The following is a 22,547-nucleotide window of genomic DNA, read 5'->3' on the forward strand; positions in this document are numbered from 1 at the left end:
GAAGTTTGATTTTAAGGTTAAGTATATGTGCAGTTTATTATGAAATAAATAACGATAAAGCGTCATGATTGGTTTTTTGTAAATACAGAAGCACTTAGCACATGCAATACATTACAAAAAAACGTGATTTTATTATTTTCAAAATAATTCGGAGTTGTGTATATTACGAGTTTTGATAGTTTGACAGTGTTATGACAGTTTATTTTTACATTTTGATCTGACTTCGCAGCTCTGGATTCTAGCCATTTTGAGCTTTTTGTTTGGGTCAGGATCTGGCATTCTCCTTTACCAATTTTTTTTATTCGATGAAAATGGCCTCCAATTGCCTCAGAGCGGTTGTAGAATAACGTATTATATGTCGTTATAAGTCGCTAGGCAAAAAGAAAAGTAGGCAGACCAAAGACCCGCTGGTGCGATGATATTGTCCAAATAGCAGGAAGGAACTGGCTCACTGACGCTAAGAATAGAAGCGAGTGGTATCGGCTGGAGGAGGCCTATACCCAATGAGGGGTCTTTACATAGAAACAAGACTAACACTAATTTACTAAAACTTACTCGTTTAACAGTTACGTTAACATACTAATATAAATAACATAATAATAAAAATATATATATATATATATTGTTAATGTTGTTAAAAATTATGTAAAACTTATGTAAGGATTAATAAAGGCTTTGAATTGAATTGAATTGAATAAGTCGCTAGGCCAAGAAAGAAATATTAAAATTATCATCAATTTAAAAATATTAAAGAGTCAAAAAATCCCTGAAAATACCCCTAAAAATTTCAGACCCCTAAAAAAATCCCATTTCACTTATTTGCCCCCTAAATCTGGGGGGAAAACCCCTAAGTTGGGAACCCTGTACAAACGTCATTGACATCACAGATTGACATTTTTGACGTATCTCGCCACAGATGACAAATGAAGTTTCTCGCACAGATGCCAGATGGTTAAAAAAAAAACTGCTATCACCTCAGACCAACCTTTATGACCTACCTCGCTAGAGGTTACCCTTCTGACAAAACTATATGATCATGATCTAACGTGTTCATACAAACTGCATCTTTAAAATAGATGTTTTGATGTTTGATTGTGTTAAAATTACACGAGTGTGTATTACGATTTAAAATTTATAGTTGTGTGTAGGACACAGGATAATATTTATTGTTGTTAAATATTTTTGTTATGCGAGTTTATCTCGTCTCCCTTAGAAAACGACAAACAATTTTCTTAGTGAATTTGAGCGCGGTCACAAACGGGAGTGAGATACAAGTCCATTTTACGGTAATTGGTCTGAGGTCATCAAGGATAACTTTTATTTATTTACGTGGCTTACAGCTTCAAGTTCTAACCTTTTCAAGCCCAAGTTTTTGTATAAACTAGGTTTAACGCCGGGAGATTATAGTCTTTTTTGAGCCTGTTAAAGATTACAAATGATTTCCTTCACAGATCCTAGGAATAAAGAACTACCTACAGATAAAACGAAAATTTTATTGAATCTGAATGAGAAACGGGTACAATACCCAAGTGCATATTTGTATGTTTTCTGTGATTATGGTATTTAGGAGTTGAGTAGATTAAGAAGAGATAAGTATTTATTGGGTTTAAATTTCTAACCGACCAATGAAGAAGGAGAAATATATAATTAAATATTTTAATACATTTAAATACAAATATTTTCCTTTAATCAATATATCAATACATATAAATAAAATTGAAGTGTCTGTCTCTTTCTGTTTGTCCAGGTTAAACTTTGGAACGGTTGGACAGATTCTAATGAATCTTTCACTCAAGAATAGAGGAGGTCATTAAACAACTTATAGGTTGTTTTATCCCAGAAAATCAATGGTTTCCGCGAGATTTGTGAAAGGAATTTCGGGCTAGCCAAAAAAAACGACATTAATTAATAAAATAAACAGTTGTATTTGGTACACCTTACATTATAATATAGCGATTCAATAACATTTAGTCATAGTCGTGCTATAATACTGTATGTATAAACGATCAAGTTCTTTTGAATAAGATTTTTGTGTTAATTATCTTAATTATGACAAATAAATAATTACTTCACTATTTTAAAATATATTTTGACTAATAAGTAGGTATGTGAAATGTTTAGCGCCATCATCTAATTATACAATAAAGAACAATTCAAGGCACAGACATATCACAGGTTTAACGTGTATTTTATCATTAATTAGTTTTATTATTCTTTACAAATTATTTACAGTTACATTTCACGCCAACACAAATATTTTCATTACTTTATAAATGCAAAAAATATACAGCGTTTCTATAAATCCGTGCAAATAACTAACGTAATTACTAGTAACAAGATGGCGCTATTTCACAAGTTTCACTAATTTGGCTACCCGACACTAGATGTCGCTAAAACCCTAACTTAGCATCCCTGAACCGTCTCCCCGATGTATAGTCTTCTAAGCACGGTACTTGAACTATATTGAAATAAATGTGGCCCATGAGCTGCGCGGCGGAGGTGTTGGTGGCCTTGAGGCAGTCGAACAGCATGTCGTCGCACGTGCAGTGCGACTTGCTGTAGAGCGAGTTGTTGGTGAGGTTGTAGCGGCGCGAGAAGGCGCGCACCTTGCTGGGGCACAGGTCGTGCGTGCGGCAGCAGCGGTCGAGCGGCCGGTCGGCGCCCAGGTCGTGGTAGTCGGCCGCTATGTCGCCCGTGCCGCACCACTTCGTGCCTGCGACAGTAATATCAAACATATTACTAGATAACCACAGATTAATCAATAATATACAGATGAAGCGTACGGAACACGACGATGTCGTACCCGTCACAAATACGAAATTCAAAAACGAATTCTCGAGTCAGTAGGTACCTCAATATATAATGTATCATCTATGGTAGGTACGACACAAAGCGTCGCGTCAATAATTTTCAATATTATTCAAGAAAAATGGCGGTTTATGTTTTTAAATATTTTAAAAAACTGTTTTCAAAAACTAAAGAAATAGGATGGAGTATTTTTTTTATTGGTAATTATTGATTATTATATTAATTTACGTACCTAATTGTTGAGCGTTAAATTTTGAAGTACAAAATTTAACGGTAGGAGGCTTCGGCCGTGGCTGGTTACCACCCTACCGACAAAGACCTACCGCCAGAAGAAGTAGAAACCGAAAGAGGTGTGAATTTTCATCCTACTCCTAACAAGTTAGACCGCTTCTGTTTTATTCGTAGATTGCATCGTCACTTACCATCAGGTGAGATTGTTGTCAAGGGCTAACTTGTAAAAAATAAAAAAAAAATCAACACCTCAATAGCTCCACGGTAAAGGGCCCGGACTCATCCTCGATAGGTCTCGGTTCGATTCCCACTGAACCGTTGTTGTACCAGCTTTTAACAGTAATTTCCGACTAGTTGGACGGGAAAGACATTTTTTAAAAGCTTTTATTTAACTTGCAATGTATGAATATATGTTACGGTGGATTCTTTGAACTCCATTTTTAAGTAAAAAAAAACATACACACAGCCGAACGTAGAACATCCTCCTTTTTGGAAGTCGGTTAAAAATAGATATCTTTTTTGGTCTATTGTTCGTGATCAGTCGAAGTATGAGCAGAGGAGTTATAGGATTTGTCGGTTAGAAACAACCTTCACGAGCGAGAGAAGCTCCATACATAGGTACAGGTAGGTATATGCCATATTATGTGGTTTCACCTCAAAATTAACAAAAGATGGAAAAATATGGTAAAAGATTTATCAGCGTAACCTCATTCTATTACGTAAAATATATACGAGTACTCATTACGGATGGATAACTCAACGGATATTATTATTATACTCGTTAACGTTATCGACCGACGCGTAAATTATCGAAATCGTTGACGCCTCAGCGAGTGGTTGTTTTCGCAATAGCACCGACGTTGCTGGTAGACATTAATTGCATCTTTCGTCACAGCAGACAATAGTGTAGGTATACTTGGTGTTCGCTTAGGTATACAGATACTGAAGCGATCGGTTTATGAATCTTGCCTTGTCACTGATATTCCAGCGCAATTTGACGGCCTCCGTGGCGCAGTGGTGCGGTGGATATACAAGACGGAGGTCCTGGGTTCGATCCCCGGCTGGGCAGACTGAGATTTTCTTAATTTGTCCTGGTCTGGCTGGTGGGAGGCTTCGGCCGTGGCTAGTTACCACCCTACCGGCAAAGACGTACCGCCAAGCGATTTAGCGTTCCGATACGATGCCGTGTAGAAACCGAAAGGGGTGTGGATTTTCATCCTCCTCCTAACAAGTTAGCCCGCTTCCATCTTAGACTGCATCATTACTTACCATCAGGTGAGATTGTAGTCAAGGGCTAACTTGTAAAGAATAAAAAAAAAAAATATTGCCCAATTATTGGTATGTATTGAGTCCTTAGTAGGCAGTGCATTTTTGCATCTATGAAGTGCACGCCACTGGCTGCACATCTTATATCCGTAGGAGCTAACATGCGACCAAGTGAAAGTGAGTGAAGTTGAAATTTGTCTATTCTTCTCACGATATTAGGTATCTCGTTAGTCGCACTGATGTTATTGATGCTGCAGTCCAAGATAGAAGCGGGCTTACTTGGAAGAGGCACGAGTTCCTGTACCCATATTCCAACTAAAATCGCTCGGCGGTACGTACGTCTTTGTCGGTAAACTAACTAGCCAATTTAGAAATAATTAAATCCTAAACTGGACCGAGCTGGGAACCGAACTTAGGACCTCTATGTTGAAAACCACTGCACAGCGAACCGCGCCAAAGAGAGTGCCTTATAGTTAAAGTTACCGGGTATGATGCCCTGCAGCAGTGAGAGCGGGCTGCCGCCCAGCAAGCCCGCGTGCGCGCCGCCCGCCTGCAGTCGGGCGTGCGCTGCGCCTCGCTCCCGCCAGCCCTCGCGCGTCGCTCCCGCTCCCGCTCCCGCGTCCGCGCCCGCACCCGCCTCCACTCCCTCCACCTGGAAAACACCAAACACCTTATCAACCGCTTACAACAATAACGGTAAAATTACTACAAAAGTTCATGTAAAGTAAAGCCTAATTTGACAAACAAAGGCTGTAGAGTCAGATAAGCCTCAGTAGTTCAACGGTAAGGGCGGTTGAACTCATCACCGAGGGTTGGTGGTTCGATCTCTGTCCCGTTGGTCTATTGTCGTATCCACTCCTAGCACAGTCTTTCTCGACTCGTTGGAGGGCAATAGGAATATTGGTCATATTATAAAAGATGTAGCAAATATTCTTTTAAAAAAAAGAAGGCAAAAAATGGGACATAGGTACTATAATACGCGGGTGAAACCGTGGGTCGTCTGCTAGTTCATACTTAATACTATAAAAAGGAAATTTGTTGAATAGGCTCTGAAACTAAACTGAACCGAATTTAAAAATTCTTTCTGTTGGGAAGCTACACCATCCCCGAGTGCTATTGGCTTTATCCATGTATCCTTACGGGAACGCGAACCACGCGGCCACTTGGCGTCTGCTAGTAAATTACAAAGCTTCAAGAGCAAGGAGCTTCTCGAAAGCAGAGATAGATTTAAGTGAGTTACCGCACCGGAAAGCGCAGTGTTGGTCAAGCCCCCACTATATAGACTGAGGACATCAAACGGGTTGCAGGGAACCGCTGGATGTTGGCGGCTCGAGACCATGATATTTGGAAGTCTAGAGGCCTATGTCCAGCAGTGTACGTCCATCGGATGATAATGATGATGATGAAGTGAGTTAAGTCATCGTCATCATAGTTTAAAGTAGAAAAGTTAATTAAAGAAGATCAAGAAAATGGTACAAGGAAAGCACGATTTCCAATTCCCAAGTGTTCGATGTTGAAGTACGTGCTTAATTAATAGTGCTGGCGCATGCTGCTGGCGCGCGGCCATCGCCGGACCTTTTTGTTATAATAAAACTAATTTTCATTATATAATAGGCTGTGCGATGGCTCCGCTAAGTACCATTTGGCTGCACGAGGCGGACTAACAAGCACTTTTTATAGCCATTTTGCAAAATTTAGATTTACCGAAATAAATTGTCCTTGAAACCTATAGATACGTTCTTGAAACTATACGGTCTATTGTATGTAATTTTAATTGTTAAGAAAAAACTATTTGTTAATTTAGTAATTTTAATACCTCTGTTATAGAAGAGCGAGGCCTCCTAACACGGGTTATTATATACCTGCAAGGGGGTTTCTGCCCCTAGTTGTTAAAACTGTATATAAATAAACTAAGAAATAAACGATTATTATTATGTTTGTTCTCTCATTTATTTATTAGTTCTTTTTTTTAATTTTTAACAATGTCAATATAAAAAACAAAACACTATTAAAAAATATAAAAAAAAATCAACGCTCCCGCTGCGGGACATTTGAGTGCCCAAGCTACCGGTGGTCAGGGCTCCAGAGTGAGGAACCTCCTCACAATACGCGCTGTCTCAAGAATCACTGCCTTTTGTATCCGACTCTTGATCCAACAGTTAAGCGAAAGCTTCTTAAGGTGTTGGTCGAAGCTTTTCGCTATAAGACCAACAACAATAATCACCTGACCCGATAGTCGCTGCGCAGTCATTATTATTATTATTGTGACTTGCGCTCCTGCGCGTGGGAGCGTATCAATGCCAATAACGTCCGAACTGAGACCTCCTAGAAATGATGATCTTTAGAAGTCGAACTCCTTATCCACAGCCAAAATAAACTAACCACTTATCTTCGGCAGTGCTTCAGTCTCAACCTGATTTGAACTTAATGTGGTGTTCGGTTGATAACGTCCTCGTGACAAAAAAAAAGTATTTCACTTTCAGTTTTTGTTTCCCCTGTTTACTTGGACGTTAAATAATAATAAAGAGCCACTTTCAGATGTTCTATTGGACTTTGGTATAGTTACTTGAATCTGGTAATTAATTCAGAATGTAACATAAGCCCAAAAGAACCAACCCCAATAATAAAAAAAATATATGAATATAATTTCATTAGTCAATAGCGTGGTAGATATTAATATGTACGAGTAGGAATAGGTACCTATTTGTTTTTTATTCAGCAACATAAGTTTTTTATTCTTTACAAGTTAGCCCTTGACTACAATCTCACCTGATGGTAAGTGATGATGCAGTCTAAGATGGAAGAGGGCTAACTTTTTAAAAAACTCAAATACCTAACATGAAACCGATTAAAGCTACGAAAAAGTACGTTCGGTCCATAAAGAACAATACAATGGAAGCTTGTTTTATAAAATTACCGGAAATGACAAAGTAGGTCACGAATCACGACAAGTTGTAGCCAATTCCCCGATTACCCACAACGGTATCGTATTTCCAGATCGCTGTCATATCCGCGAGCTTTGATCGTACAACTTCATCACGATATCGGAATGTAGACGACAAGGTATTTACAACTACTTTAACTGATTGTTTCAAAGATATTACCTATATAAAATTTCCAATAAATTTTCTTCCAAAAAAGAGGCTAGAGAGCCTGTGTTATCATAGATTAAGGATAGGATAGTTCTCCGCTACAGATAAGTAAATCAAATAGCTTCTGAAACTTTTTTAGACCCTGATGCAAAGGAAGATGTTATAGGTTTATTATCTGTATATGTATGGCATCGTCGAGTCCCCTCTCATTCTGAGAGGAGACTCGAGCTCAGCAGTGAGCCGTATATGGGTTGATAACGAATGGCATCGTAGCTCAGAAATGGACAAACTGTTTAATCGCTCAAATAACAAACAGACGAACAATATTATGATACGGGTCACATGACGTTATGCGAGTGAGACCCTGGCCAGCATCTGGCTTGTTTATCCACCCTTGTTCTAACTGTTCTAACTGCTCGAAAAGAGTTTTTATAAAATAAATGAATTTATCAATTTCATGAAATAATGACATTATGACATAAGCAATTTAATCTATTAATTTTCATCATCGATTTATTTTTCATTTTCTTATTCATTAAAAGTTTTGTTCTGTAAATAGCAAAAGTTTATTTATGGTTTATTATAATAAAAATTGATGGCAATAAAAATTGTAATAAATATATGTTAAATTTAGGTTGAAATTTTTATTGTAAATTTTCACATCAAATATAATTATGTTATAAGGATAAATTATTGAAATTAATATTTTAATTGTAAAAATTTTGCATACTGTAATCAGTTGAATGTATAGGTGACTCAATATTTTTAAGACCAAAACATGTACCACATTCTAGCAAATAAATGATTTGATTTGATTTGATTTGATTTGTTTACAATACTAAAAAAAGTTACTTTACAAATCATCTGGTTAGGGAAACCTGTATTTGTTTGTTGGATTTTTTCATTGCATTACAATATGAACATTGCTCTTGAATCTATACTAATATTATAAATCTGAAGAGTTTGTTTATTTGTTTGTTTGATTGAACGCGCTAATCTCAATAACTACAGGTCCGATTTGAAAAATTCTTTCGATGTTAGATAGCCCATTTATTGTATTGAGGAAGGCTATAGGCTGTATCCCTGTATTCCTAAGAGCCGCGCGGCGTCAGCTAGTAATAAATATATTTTGTGATAATGTCTTTTTTATTTCATAATTGGTGTTTTATGATATAAATAAAATATATTATAAGAGCGGTGCACAAATGCACCACAAGCGCAGCATCCAAGTCTCGAATGTCAGCCGGGCCCGCCCTTGACCTGATTTTCCGCTAAAGTTAAGTAAGCCGTCCTAAGCGACCATTCGCGAGCAACTCTTGAGTCTTGAACAGACAACATATAAGTAATAAATATATCTCATGTTTATAACCAATGATGTTTTACTCTAGAGATAGGGCACTAGCGCATCAAAACTGAGGCGGACAAATGTGTATCTAGATTGACTAATTCCATTTAGTGGCTTATTAAACAAAACAACGAATGTTATTTAAACAAATAATACCTAAATATCGTCTACGATGTCGAGTTGTATGTTCAGGAAATGTAATAACTATATATATATACATATATAATGGAATTAAAGACAAAATTGTGCATGTGTGCACTCAGTGGTGTAGCTAAATTCGGATCACTTTTTCGGGGATTTTGTAGGATTGTTTATAACAGCAAAAAGTATATAAATAAAGTAATAACAATAATTACTATAGCTATGAAAGCATCAGAGCAGTTTACAGTTGCCATTGAACCAGAGGTTACGTTTATATGATAATAATAAATCGTACAAAGTTGTTTTTTATAGAAAAGCTAGAATGAATCTTACATTACTAATTGATGATTAGAGACAGGTGTTTATTGACATTATAATGAGTCGATACAATATAGGTACATAGTCACATACGTCTATTTATCTACCTACTACAAGCATTTATGTAACATTTCATTAGATTAATTTGTGGTAAATATGCATTAAAATCATAATTTGATGCTGCAGCCAAATTGTTTATAAGTATTTTTTTGTATTTTTCAAAACATTTATGTAAATGTCAATTTGGAAACGTATTTTTCACAACATTTTTCCATTATATTTATATTAGCTGACCCCCGCCCTTTCACCCAGTTCTCGTTCACCCACCCGTGGGAAAACGAGAATAAATATATCTTCATATACGGGGACACTCACAAATAGTCTGGTCATGGAATTGCTATTGAGCTTTCTTTGTTCTAAGATATATAGTGTCTCAATCGGTGAAGGAAAACATCGTGAGGAAACCTGCATACCAGAGAATTTCTTAATTCTCTGCGTGTGTGAAGTCTGCCAATCCGCATTGGGCCAGCGTGGTGGACTATTGGCCTATATATTCAGTAAAAATTGTCAACCCGTGAGTGCTACTCATTGCCTCGAGACCACGCATTATCTTTAGCATTTGATAGTGCCCGATTGGGCTGAATAATTTAACATTCTCATCCTAATCCCGCCAACCCACATTGGAGCAGCGTGGCGGGTCTTAACTGCATATGCCCTCTACAGAAGGAGAGAGGGCTCGGCTTGTGGGTCGTTAAAATAGGCTGATATTGATGATAACATTATAACATGTATAGCGTGCCTTGGAGGGTCTCTGTATCATAATTAGTTGGGGGGTTTTTTTTTTTTTAATTGAATGATGGGTAAAGAATTCTCAAAAATAATTCGCAAGTATGATGTTTCTTTTCTAACTTTTGGGCACGGTTAATCTGGAAAAAACGATTTTTTTTACTTTTGAAACTACAGTTTATTTATGATTTTTCCCGGGAAGCACCACAATGTGAGATTGTGGATTACACTTTGCTAATTTTACTACTATTTACGGCCCCCGTATTGATACAGCTGATACGGCGGTGCTAATGCCGCCTGGTGACATGAGGGTACAAATATTACCTGTTGGCATTGCCCCATGAGCCTGGTCATCTGCGGGAAGCTGACGCTCAGCGGCCGGTTGATGCTGCGGAGCTGGCGGAGGAGACGGCCCGTGTCTTCCTCATCACTGGAAGCATGAAGCAGTTTATGAACCCAGTATCTAATTACATTAACCACCACTTAACATTAATTTGATACGGATTAGCATTTTCAGTTGTGTGCATTTTAAGAAATTTAATATCACGTGTCTCAAACGGTGAAGGAAAAAGATCGTGAGGAAATCTGTATACCTGAGAATTTTCTTAATTCCCTACGTGTATGAAGTCTGCCAATCCGCATTGGGCCAGCGATGTGGACTAGTAGCCTAACCCCTATCATTCTGAGAGGAGACTCGTGCTCAACAGAGAGCCGAATATGGGTTGTTAATGATGATGATCCAATTATCCGGGGAGGTTGCTTGATAGAGGTCTCCGAACTCTACCAAGCCTCCGTTTTGGTCAACTAGAGAAATGTGCATAAATTAGTAGACTCAGCATGTTCTAAAGTGGTAGCGCGTAGGTAAACATTTTTTTGTATAAAAGAAAAGGTGCATGGAACTACTAATTAGTTAATTACGAACCAACCCTTATATGGCCCTAAGGCCTATATGGATATAATGGATTAACCGCCCAAAAATCGTTCGTACTCGTCTAAAATACTAAAGTAGTCCGAGCCCATAATGCCCATGCTCATCGATGCTATCATAACTAATCGGACGTGCTATGCGACAATGTCGTGAGTTTCAGTCTCTCATTCTCTTGGTATACACATTCACAATAGTTTGAATTTAAATTCTAAAGAATAAAAATATAATAAATCTAGCTGACTCCGCACGGTTTCACCCGTGTGGTTCCCGTTCCGGTGGAAATACGGGGATAATATATATAGCCTTCCTCGATAAATGGGCTATCTAACACTCAAAGAATTTTTCAAATCGGACCAGTAGTTCCTGAGATTAGCGCGTTCAAACAAACTATTCTTCAGCTTTGTAATATTAGTATAGATTTTAATTGCAGTATTTTGTATGTTTATTTTTTAATGAAAACAAAAATATCAATATTTTAATAGGCTCATGTCAGCCCCTGACGATCAACTAAACTCACATGCCTGCAGCGCTAAAAGCTTGACAGCCGATTTAAAACTGATCTTGTATTGGTCGCGCTGTGCATGACATCATGACGATCGCGACTAACACACGATCAGTTTTATCAGACATCAAGCCGTTAGCGTTACAGGCATGTGGGCTTATCGGATGGTGAGTGGCTAGCATTACGTAGTTCAGACCCGACACCATTGAAAAAGCAATTCGAGTTTTACAAATATCAAACAGCTTGGAGAAGCTGAGATGTTGAATATGTGAACCGAGCGTCAGTTTCTTTAAATAACAGCCAAGTGTAGGGTTCGTAATGAGAATATATTTTTAGCGGAGGCTCTCGCAGACCACCGCCGCAGCCTCAGGCGGACAAAAGTGTGAAATGGGTCAAAACTCCGCTGAAACTGGAGCGTCGCATTGTGGCCCTGAACTGCGCAGTAGTAAATTTCAACTTCTGTAGTAAATAGCTACCAAGTTAAAATTGAAAATTTTAAATCTCCCGACTGAGTCGATTGTGGCTCGTAGGTATACCATCTAATAAAATTTAATATTACCTCTTTATAACGGACGTTTAAGGAGGATGGCCTGGCTCTGTAATGGGCCGTTAAAATAGGCTGTTAAATTATTTCCATCATAATAGAAAAAATAACGTTATATTCTGTTTGACTTCGGATCTTCATCGTCAAAAACGCATAGACGAACAAACCATAATTATAAATGTAGGTAGTATATACCTATTGTAACGTATTTATTTACCTATGTATGGTAGTTGTTAAACTATCAGCCTTCCTAAAATGAGGGATTTTTTTAATGTAATAAGGCAATCGCAGACTCTCGGTCTTTTGCACGAAATAAATGCCATTAAATACGCTTCGATTACCATAAAATCACTAACAAAACAAGTTTCCAGTGATCTATGTCATCTAGAATCTCCGAAGGCTGTGTAAAGAAACGTCGCCTTTCGATGCAGTGACCAGTTAAACATGGGCCGAGAGCTGGCGAACATTTTTGGGTAGATATTTGAATCATGAACTATGGTTCTGAGACTTGGTCGCTAACTATGGGCCTCATCAGAAGGCTCAGAGTCACACAGCGGGCGATGGAACGAGCTATGTTAGGGTGATCTAATCAGAAATGAGGAGATTCGCAGAAGAACCAAAGTCGCCGACATAGTTCGACGTGTCGCGAAGCTGAAGTGGCAATGGGCGGGCCACATAGTTCGAAGAGCCGATTGACTTTGGCGTCCCAAGGCTGCTTGAATGGCGACCTTCCACTACAAAGCGCAGTGTTGGTCGACCCCCCACCTGTTGGACTGACGACATCAAGCGAGTCGCAGGAATTCGCTGGATGCAGGCGGCTCAGGATGTTTGGAACACCCTACAAAGGTCCTGCAGTGGACGTCCACCGGCTGATATGATGATGATGATGATGATGGTGATGATGATTTGAATTAAGCGGATTACTTGTTCGGATTAAAAGAAAATAATTGAGCTATTGATAGTCGGGTCCAGATGCATGTAAACTATTTTGCAAAAAGGAAAACCGACTGGCTTATTTATTTTTTACTCTTTAAATATTTAATTTATAGGTACAATAATTGCCTCAAGGATATTTTTTGCAAAAAAAAAGCTTCACAACTCCTAAGCCAAGTCTCCATCACCTTTGTGTTAGGTTAGAAAGAGGTACAGGACAAGTTTTCAGCTTGCCTCAAATATCTACCGAAAAATGTTCGCCAGCTCTCGAAATAATATACGTTAGTGTAACAGCAACATACGTAGTTACGTAGTTAGTGTCGTTAGCATTGTCAGTAGCCTACTGAACCACATTTTCCGTCGGTATAGTTCGTTACAGCCGACTATGGTTTCACAGTAAGCGGGCTAGGGTTTCTTTTGCTTTTCTTTTTTCGCTCGGTGAAAAGTCTCGCTGCGATCTCACCGTGGTTAGCAGCACAACAATCAAAAATATAGGTACGAGTATGCAGTTTTATCGAATTGTTTTTCAAATTGTTTTTTGACGGCCTCCGTGGCGTAGTGGTATGCGCGGTGGATATACAAGACGGAGGTCCTGGGTTCGATCACCGGCTGGGTAGACTGAGATTTTCTTAATTTGTCCTGGTCTGGCTGGTGGGAGGCTTCGGCCGTGGCTAGTTACCACCCTACCGGCAAAGACGTACCGCCAAGCGATTTAGCGTTCCGGTACGATGCCGTGTATAAACCGAAAGGGGTGTGGGTTTTCATCCTCCTAACAAGTTAGCCCGCTTCCATCTTAGACTGCATCATCACTTACCATCAGGTGAGATTGTAGTCAAGGGCTAACTTGTAAAGAATAAGAAAAAAAAATCGGTTTCATCGCGACAACGTATAGTCTCTCGGTGTTTTGTTTCTGTCAAATATTTACGATTGTAAGTAGCAGACCCCGCGATTTTACCTGAGAAGTTTCATTTTCCGTGGGGATACGTGGGTAAAATAGCCTATATGTTACTCGATGAAGCTATACCTAGTACCTACCTATAGCTTTTAAAAGCAGAAAAAAAAACAATCAAATCTTTCCTCTATACAAAATTAGTATATATAAGAATACTGCAGACGCACGCACCTTTTATCCCCTATCGTCTCCCGTCTCCGTAATCCTATGTAATTTCATGAGTTCGGCTATCATGTTATACAAAAAAATATATAATGTGACTACTAATTATAGTCGAATGCAATCATTATGACGTCTCCGGCGGATAAGGTGCGGATGTCCATAAGTGCAGGTCATACAAAAGTCCTGGTGATGCTTCGTTGCCGTGCGTAACCGGGGATACCTAAATCTTGTATTGCGCAGCTTAACGCATGATGTTCAGAAACGTCGTAAAGATAGCATCTGACTATACAGTGATTAGCCCCGCTTAAACAAAAATACATACCTATTAACAAACTCATGGGTTTTATGGCAAATGGCATTAAATAAATTTAAAAATTAAAGATTAATGATGATGATTGGGGTCTATGGTCGTACTAAATGTGACAGAGCTCGGGGCACTTTGTGGCACTTTGTGGGAGGTTCCTTGCATACCTTACGAAGTTAGTTGTTTATTAAATGTCAAGGTAGCCTTTTACTGCGATCTCACATGATGTTCGAGATGTTAGTCTAAGATGTTCGGGCTTACTTGGAGGTATGGGGAGAACAAACTTGTACCTATTTTGTTCTACCCAATGAAAAAAAAAATGTAATATCATAAACTAGCTGGGAATCGAACCGCTGACCTCTTTATTGAGAACCACAGCTCTACACCAAGGTCATCAAAATATATACAAGCTCTGTTAAAGGCGATGATTACCCACATAACATTGGATGGTCAATTGGAGGGCCATCGCTTGTTCCGTCAACTATTGCTATAAAACAACAGTAGGTATCATCGGCTTGCGTTTGTCCTACAAACGGCTATGAAATATGAATACGTATTGATTGAACGGGCCCTATTATCTCAGGTCACGGCTAAATGTAATGACAGTGGCCGCGGTACACTCGCGTAGCTAAATGCTTAATTTCATCGTTAAATTTCATCGCTACTTCATCAATTAATTAGTCATGGTAAAGCTGACGAGAGTCTTTGTAATGTTTTGGAATTTGCAATTGGATTTGAAAAGTTTAGAATTTATCAGATTGGATGAAGGTTCTAAACTACTCATTAAATTGACTGTCTTTCTGTTTAAGTACTTACATCAATTAAGCCAATTAAAAGGATTATTTTAAAAAGGAAATAACTTATCCAAAAATACGTTGTTGAAATAGCTGGGCGTCTTTTTTTACTAGACTACGGCAGTACAAAAAAGAAAATGTTATTAGGTATATTGTCCTACCAGGCTACGTGAAAAGTAAGGAATGTTTCTTTTTGGATTATTTTAAAAAGGAAATAACTTATCCAAAAATACGTTGTTGAAATAGCTGGGCGTCTTTTTTTACTAGACTACGCCAGTACAAAAAAGAAAATTTTATTAAGTATATTGTCCTACCAGGCTAATAATTAATAAAGTAATGTCAACTACCAGAAATCTTTTTTTTTTAATTGGTTTAATCGTATTCGAGTCACTTTATCTAGGTACAATTTTTTATTTCACAAACTGAATGCCTAAGAGGTAAAAACCAGTCGACCTAGAGCCGGCCTGGCCCGAATACGGCTTACATAACCGACCGACCCGAGACCTCCACTGCTCTCTTCACTTTCACAGCATCCTGAACGCACAACTGGTTTATAGCTCGCGTTTTCCTTCATTATTAGCTACTAGGACCCGGTCAAGCTTCGCTTTGACTCATTCCATACCCCTATCCTATTCTACTTCTTCCTACCCTACCCTACCCCTAACCTGCCCTACATTACTTCTACCCCTACCCTACCCCACCCTACCCCTACCGTACCTCTACCCTACCCTACCCCTGCCCTACCAGGCAGGGGTAGGGTAGCCCCAGCCCCAGCTCTACCCCTACCCTACCCTACCCTACCGCCCTACCGACTACAAACATTGAAAAGACTATATTGTCATGTTGACGTCCTAATGTCAAGTCTGCTAATAATTATTCACCTAATTCTGTTAAAACGTCTTAATGAAAGAGTTCAACGGGAGCTAATCTGTAAAATTATAAAATTAATAAATAAATTACCCCTACTCATATTTCGAATTCATCTACATCACTAATATTATAAAGAAGAAAGATTTGTGTTTTTGTATGTAATGACTATTTATAAAACTACCTACTGGACCGATTTAAAAATTCTTTCACCAATAGAAATCTACATTATCAGTCAGTAACACAGACTATATTTTATCTCCGTATTCCTAAGGGAATGGGGACTACGCTGGTGAAACCCCTAGGTAGTTCTTAATAAAAGACTACTGAATATCCTTACAAGCCAGTGTTTTTCTAACCAACAATATGGAAATAGGGTACTTAATATGTTTGACGTGTCATCCTGTGGTATCCTAGCTTATAAACGAATGATCCGAATGTTATACGGTTTTTTTTAAGTAGAAGTAATTGAGATAGTTCTTAGCTATGAAGACTCGATAAATCAATTTGAAGGTATCGGCGTTTTTTTTATTATGATGGAAAGAATTTCTGAAATAAAAGTCATTATATTCTTAAAAACTATTATTAACTTTAACTTGTAAAATATTGATAGTATTTATGTTTATACGTATCTTTATCATGTATTAACGGATGGGCGCGACTTCATGTGCGTGGAAAATAATGTAAAACTATAGGAATAAACTTTCATTTTCAATCACTCTATCTAAATGATGAAAACAGCATCAAAATTTGTTGCGTAGTTTAAAAGATATATGCGTACAAATAGCGGGAGCAAGTATGTTTTATACTTTGTAAAGATTATTATCGATCTCAGGCAATATCAATATCAACAGCTTGTATATGGAGGCGTGTGAAATGAAGCCTTCTTCGGCAGTCGGAAGCGGCGCTCACGCGATGTGGCGCCCGACTCGACTACGCGCCGGGCTAGTCGACTGTAACGAGTCACTTCCGACTGCTGATTCCGGAGACGCCTGCAATTCCTTTGCTGTTTCCTGGTGTTCTGTTACAAAATCTGTGCCGTAATAGAATTTTTATGTGGCGGATTTTGAAAATTGTAGATTTGCTTTGTAATATTTTCATGCCATTGACTTTTAAGAGCCCACATTCGGCTCACTGCTAAGCATGAATCTCCTCTCTGAATGAAAGGGGATAAACTAATAGTTCACCAGGCGGGCCCAATCCGGATTCGCAAACTTCACAGACGTAGAGATTCTGAGGTATGGAAATTTCCTCACGACGTTTTTCCTCCACAGTTTGAGACACGTGATATTTAATTCCATAAAATGCACCTATGGTGCATGCCCCGGACCGGATTCAAATCTACGTTCTCTGAATCGAAGGCAAAGGTCTTATCCACTGGGCTATCATGGCTCTAAATTATAGAGGTGCCTATTTGGGTTTGTGTGAACTCAGCCGCTCTGTCAAAGTTCAGTTGTCCAAGAAGTTTTTCGCAATAAGCTTGTAGTAGTATGTTATGTAACTGAAAGTAAAACCTCTCATATATGGAGATAAAATTTGAATAAAGTGACGGCTTACATACTGTTTACTATCACCTACTGTACTGTACAAGATTTTTTGTTCGCACAAAAAGAGATAGTCTGAGATATCATAAGTGTGTTGTCGGTTTAATTAACTTTTTTATATTAAATATACGAAAATATTTTTTCAAGTATTAGCTTAGTTTACAAGCATTTTTTAAAAAGTCAAGTTTGTCTATTTGTGACTTATGACCACCACCACGGGTCGGGAGACAGGTTGATATCGCAACTAAACAGTACTTTTTCAATTATTTATTGTTTAGTTGATTAATGATAGGTAAGGGTATATTTTATATATAGTACGCAGTGTGAAATAAATCTTATTCAAAACGGGCATAGGGAAAATTTGTGAAAAACATGTAATTTCGAAATAGGTCCATTATGTAAGTTAAGCTTGAAAATGTAACCAATAATTTTTTATCTTATTACCTAAAATAATATTATTGAGTAACTATGTAATTCTAAATTAACTCTTTGAATCATTCATTAGCCAATTGCGCAAACATGACAAAACCGACAATTTGAATTTAGAACAATCAAAGTTGGGCATTTTTTTATTCTTCTGATTAGAGTCAAAGTAAATTTTAAAATATTCTTTATTCAAATGGATTTTCAATCGTCTTTGTTAAAGTCTATACGTAATATACATACATATACAATGTACTTGTAATTGTTATTGAAACTTTCGAAATGCAGGATTTTTTATTTAGATTGACTAATTACAGCTAAATAAAATACTTACATAAAACATTAAATTAAAAGGATAACTAACTGATACCACAAAGACGTTTAATAGCTCGGATTCATAACGAAATATTATAATTATTTCATCGTATTTATTTTAATTATTTAGTATACTTTATTTTCAATATATACCTACCTAAAATATTATACAAATAAAAAAAATACCCTTTTGCGTTTGTGGGGATTTTGAGAGGTCAAGCAACTGACGCGGGCGGTCAGGGCTTCAGAGTGAAAAGCCTTCTCACAATATTATACACGCCGTCTCGAGGAAGCTTTCTGTATCCGACCCTTGATCCAACAGTCAGCAAAGGTATTAGATTTCGCTATAGGTAAGACCGTTCAAAATTCATTTATTTTTATTAGTTTACAAACACTTTCGAAACGCTATAAATAATTATATTAGTAGTTATTGGTGATAATAATTACTCGAAAACTTACAATTAATGTTACGTGGTTCTAAGCGCACCTTGGTTCGAGAAAAGCCCACAGTAATATGAACCGCAGAGAGGTTCATATTACTGAAACGACTCTCTTCTCTCTAACGCTTGATTGCAGTCTCATCATCATTATCAGCCTCCTTTTAAGAGGGAATATGCAGCTCGCATACACCACTTTACTCTAATGAGAGTTGACGGGCTTAGAGCACATACGTCCCATTTCGGGTTGACACTGAAAATTTCTTAGAAGAAAAAAAGCCCGACTCTGATCTCGAATCCAGGACATATTTGACTACTTGTGTTGGGAACTAGTAAAAAGCTGGAAATGTGCAGAGGTATAGTCATTCTGGTCCAGCGGTTGGGTCATCCTTGAGCTACATGCGATGTCGCAAGCGTTGCTGTCGGTGGATTGTTACTTGTTAGGCAAGGCACGTCTATGAAATCTTACTAAGTGCCTGTCAAGTAGCTTCGTGTAAAGAGCATGTATGAGCGTAGGTTTGACTGTTTCTTTTAGAACGAGGGTCTGCGATGTCCAGACATACTTCATTTTATGAAGGTTGAAAGTTTGTTAATCTATATATTATGCTTCTATCATAGCATAGGCAAGTTTGCCACGCTCCTACCATAGGTAAGTACGGTAGACAATTATGGAGTCTGGACTGTGGTAGCTTTGGAAGATTGCAGGTTTCAAGGGTCCGGACTCTTAATCGTCCAATTATAAAGCGTATTTCTTCAGTCCAGTTCATAGAATCACACACTTAGTTAAAAACACAAAGGAAACCACCGTTAAGATACAACAAGAGTGTGTAGTGAAGAGTTGTTACGAAGCGACAGGATACTGGATTCTTCATTATTGGTTACAGTATTTCACTGTGGTAGCAGCACGGTCTGACGAACATTGAGCCTCCATAGAATGAGGTATGTCTAGGTATCGCAGCTCTCGTTCTAAAAGACACAGTCAAAACCAAAGAGGACAGACCTTGGAAAACGGAATACCTGTTACTTACATATAAGTACAAAATAGGTAAACGGTGAATAATCAAGTAATTTGTATCTATAAAACGTAGTTATTTGCTGCAGAAATTAAATTAAACCATAAAGGAAGTGGTCATGAACTCATGAGCCTGTGTGAGCTACACCTTTGCGATTTTATAAAAGTTCGCTAAGATATATTTTAAAAGCAACAAAGCCAACTCTGTGGATATCATTTCTCATATTATGTAAAGTAATTTATAGGTATTTTTGTGTTCATGAATAATTATCCCGAATAGATATCAAATGAAATGAAATGAGGTGTTTGAGGCTTGGACTTTTGTTATAGACCTGCTAATGAAAGGAATCACGATATAAACTGTGTTTACGTGATAAGAGCGTGAGGAAACTTTCAGATTTTATAAAATGAGAACGACAAATCAAAGATGATTTTATGAAATGGTCTGACCGTCACAGGCTCTCTCGATCTAGAATGTAAGTTATTGTATAAGTAGTTTTCCGCTGTGCAAGTTCATGTTCTATGTTGAATCATTTCAACGCAGTCAAGAGATTGGCTGACCTCGCGCGGTTGCCGAGGTACATATCTATCTCTTCTCCCGTTCTCTCTGTCTTTAGTTTTATCTATTTTTGGTAACTCTGCCACCGGTTCGGAATCGGCTGATTCAACTGAGAAGAGCCGGCAAGACACTCGGCACTTTTCTAAAGTACCTACCTATTATAAAAACTTCTTGTGTTAAGATTAAAGGCGTTCGGATTGCCTCCAAGTATCTAAATTTTATTTAAAACTAGCTGACGCCACGCGCTTTTACCCGCGTGGTTTCTGTTCCCGTAGGAATACAGGGATAATATATCCTATAGCCTTCCTCGATAAATGTGCTATCTAACACTGAAAGAATTTTACAAATCGGACCTGAGTTCCTGGGTTTAGCGCGTTCAATCAAACTCTTTAGCTTTATATATTAGTATTATTATAGGACTCAAAAGTGATTACAAATATAAGAAAACTAATGTCGAACAAAGGTAATGATTCACAACTTAATTAGCAAATCAAACTGTAACCAAAAAAGAGCCTAGAATGGCAGAGAATGACCTTGAGTGGAGTCACGTACTTGTGAACGATGTGAGTAGGGTTAAAGGCGCCTTTTACTGATATCAAACACTCCCCTTTTCCACTCAAGTCACTCTCCCCGACTATCCCAAGTAACCCATAAAGAATTACACAACAAGAGATGTGGACGGCTCGAACGCCACGAGCACACTGAAGCCAACACGAGATCGAGCGACGTCATATCCGTCACAGACTACTATTTCCAACACTAAACGGCGATAACAGTATAGATTGAAAATGTTTAGTCCAGTGAAAAATGTCACAGGACGAAAGGAAGTAATTGGCACACGACTTTCTAACCCTTTCAGCGTTGTCTTGCTCTCACGTGTCTGCTCCTGCGGTACATGACACTAATTTGCAGACGGCGGCATGCGATGGGGAAGCACGCAATAGCGCGTGATGCATTTTTTGCTTTATCGTTTTGTAATAATATAATGCGTTACGCAAATTTTCTGTTTCATAATAATGTATGAAAGTGAAGTTTAGTTTTGTGGGGTCAAATCGTACTAAAAACTATACTTCTGCTGAATAAGCAAGACTTTTTTATATTTGACTTAACTATCAAAATAGTTTTTCAAAAACGAAAGCGTATATTTTCGACACGTTTCTCAAAATTTACTATTCTGACTTGGATGACAGTTTTGGTAAGGGACCGATTCTTTTTATTTTCTTGAAAATAACATAATTTCAGGAAAAGTTAAAGTATGAAGGTGATTCGTTTTTCCTTGAAAAAAAATTGTCGCTATTACACAACGCCATCCAGTTCGGATTCCGAAGAAGCAATTGTCCAATGATTGAATCATGACGCGCGCCCCCCGCGCCCCGCCGGCCCGGCACCGCAGGCCCGGCTCCGCTGATACTTCTAGAAACTCGACTAGGAAAAGGTTCGGACGATTTTACACTATGCGGAAATTATACATCACTGTTTCCGGACAGGATATTCATCCGTAATCATAAGTATTTTAGATGCGAACATTTTTGACAATACGAGTCGGTCAAATTTGGCCCACCTGAGTTAGCGGATACCGGGTGTTAATTAAAATAACAGGGTTCGATACCCCATATGCTTGCTTGCATGCTCAGCGAGGCAGATCTAGATCTTAACCCTTAACTGATTTCTTAGGATACATTTGGTCCCAATGTGCCGGACATACGGAGCTTAGATGCCGGAAGAGGAAGTAGATACATCACCATTCTATTTGGGCCCAGGATTCCAAGTACGTAATATTTTTTCAAGCGTGTACTTGTTTATTTTGTATTATTTTAAACAAGCGGCGTCTATGTAACCTCTAGGCCGTGATGTACTACGAGTACAGCTGATACAACACGTGGAAGCGAGCGACCTAGCGAAGCATGTCAAGTGTAAAGGTATTAAGGTATTTTAGTGCGCCCGCCGCAGACACTCGCCTGATAGCGCTCCGATTCTCTTTGCCTTATTGCCCACTGGTATACCGTAGGCTAAGAGGAATGTAAGTTAAATAATTTCTTAGTATAGCCTGGAGAAAACAGTGAAGGTACAGCAGAGATTACTTTTAGAACTCAGCAAAGACAGTTAAAAAAAATATCAACGAAAACCATTGAAGATCAAGATGTTTCAAGACCCAACCCAGATTTGAACCCTGGAACCACTAGCGTACACAAGGTTTTTAACTAGGGTAGACTTTATTACGTATGAAATGTTTGTATAAAATGGAATATACCTTCTCCAATAGAAGTTCGTAATGAGTAGAGTG

The 22,547-nt window shown here is 38.2% G+C and overlaps 2 protein-coding genes across 2 annotated transcripts in view; both read right to left on the reverse strand.

Moving 5' to 3' along the window:
• The window catches only part of LOC112046466 (rab GTPase-binding effector protein 1), a 449,904-nt gene that overhangs the window by 21,027 nt on the left and 406,330 nt on the right, over positions 1–22,547 (reverse strand). The gene's annotated exons all lie outside the window — the stretch shown is intronic.
• LOC112046471 (uncharacterized) overlaps positions 1,906–22,547 on the reverse strand; it is a 31,984-nt gene continuing 11,342 nt past the window's right edge. Inside the window, exons 2-4 of the mRNA XM_024083094.2 lie at positions 10,312–10,417; positions 4,789–4,957; positions 1,906–2,713 (exon numbers count right to left, since the gene is read on the reverse strand). Coding sequence (XP_023938862.2) covers positions 2,391–2,713; positions 4,789–4,957; positions 10,312–10,417 — 598 coding nt within the window. The 3' untranslated portion in view covers positions 1,906–2,390. The remainder of the gene's footprint in view (positions 2,714–4,788; positions 4,958–10,311; positions 10,418–22,547) is intronic.

The sequence above is a fragment of the Bicyclus anynana genome, chromosome 14 (assembly GCF_947172395.1).
Source record: "Bicyclus anynana chromosome 14, ilBicAnyn1.1, whole genome shotgun sequence".
NCBI lineage: Eukaryota > Metazoa > Arthropoda > Insecta > Lepidoptera > Nymphalidae > Bicyclus > Bicyclus anynana.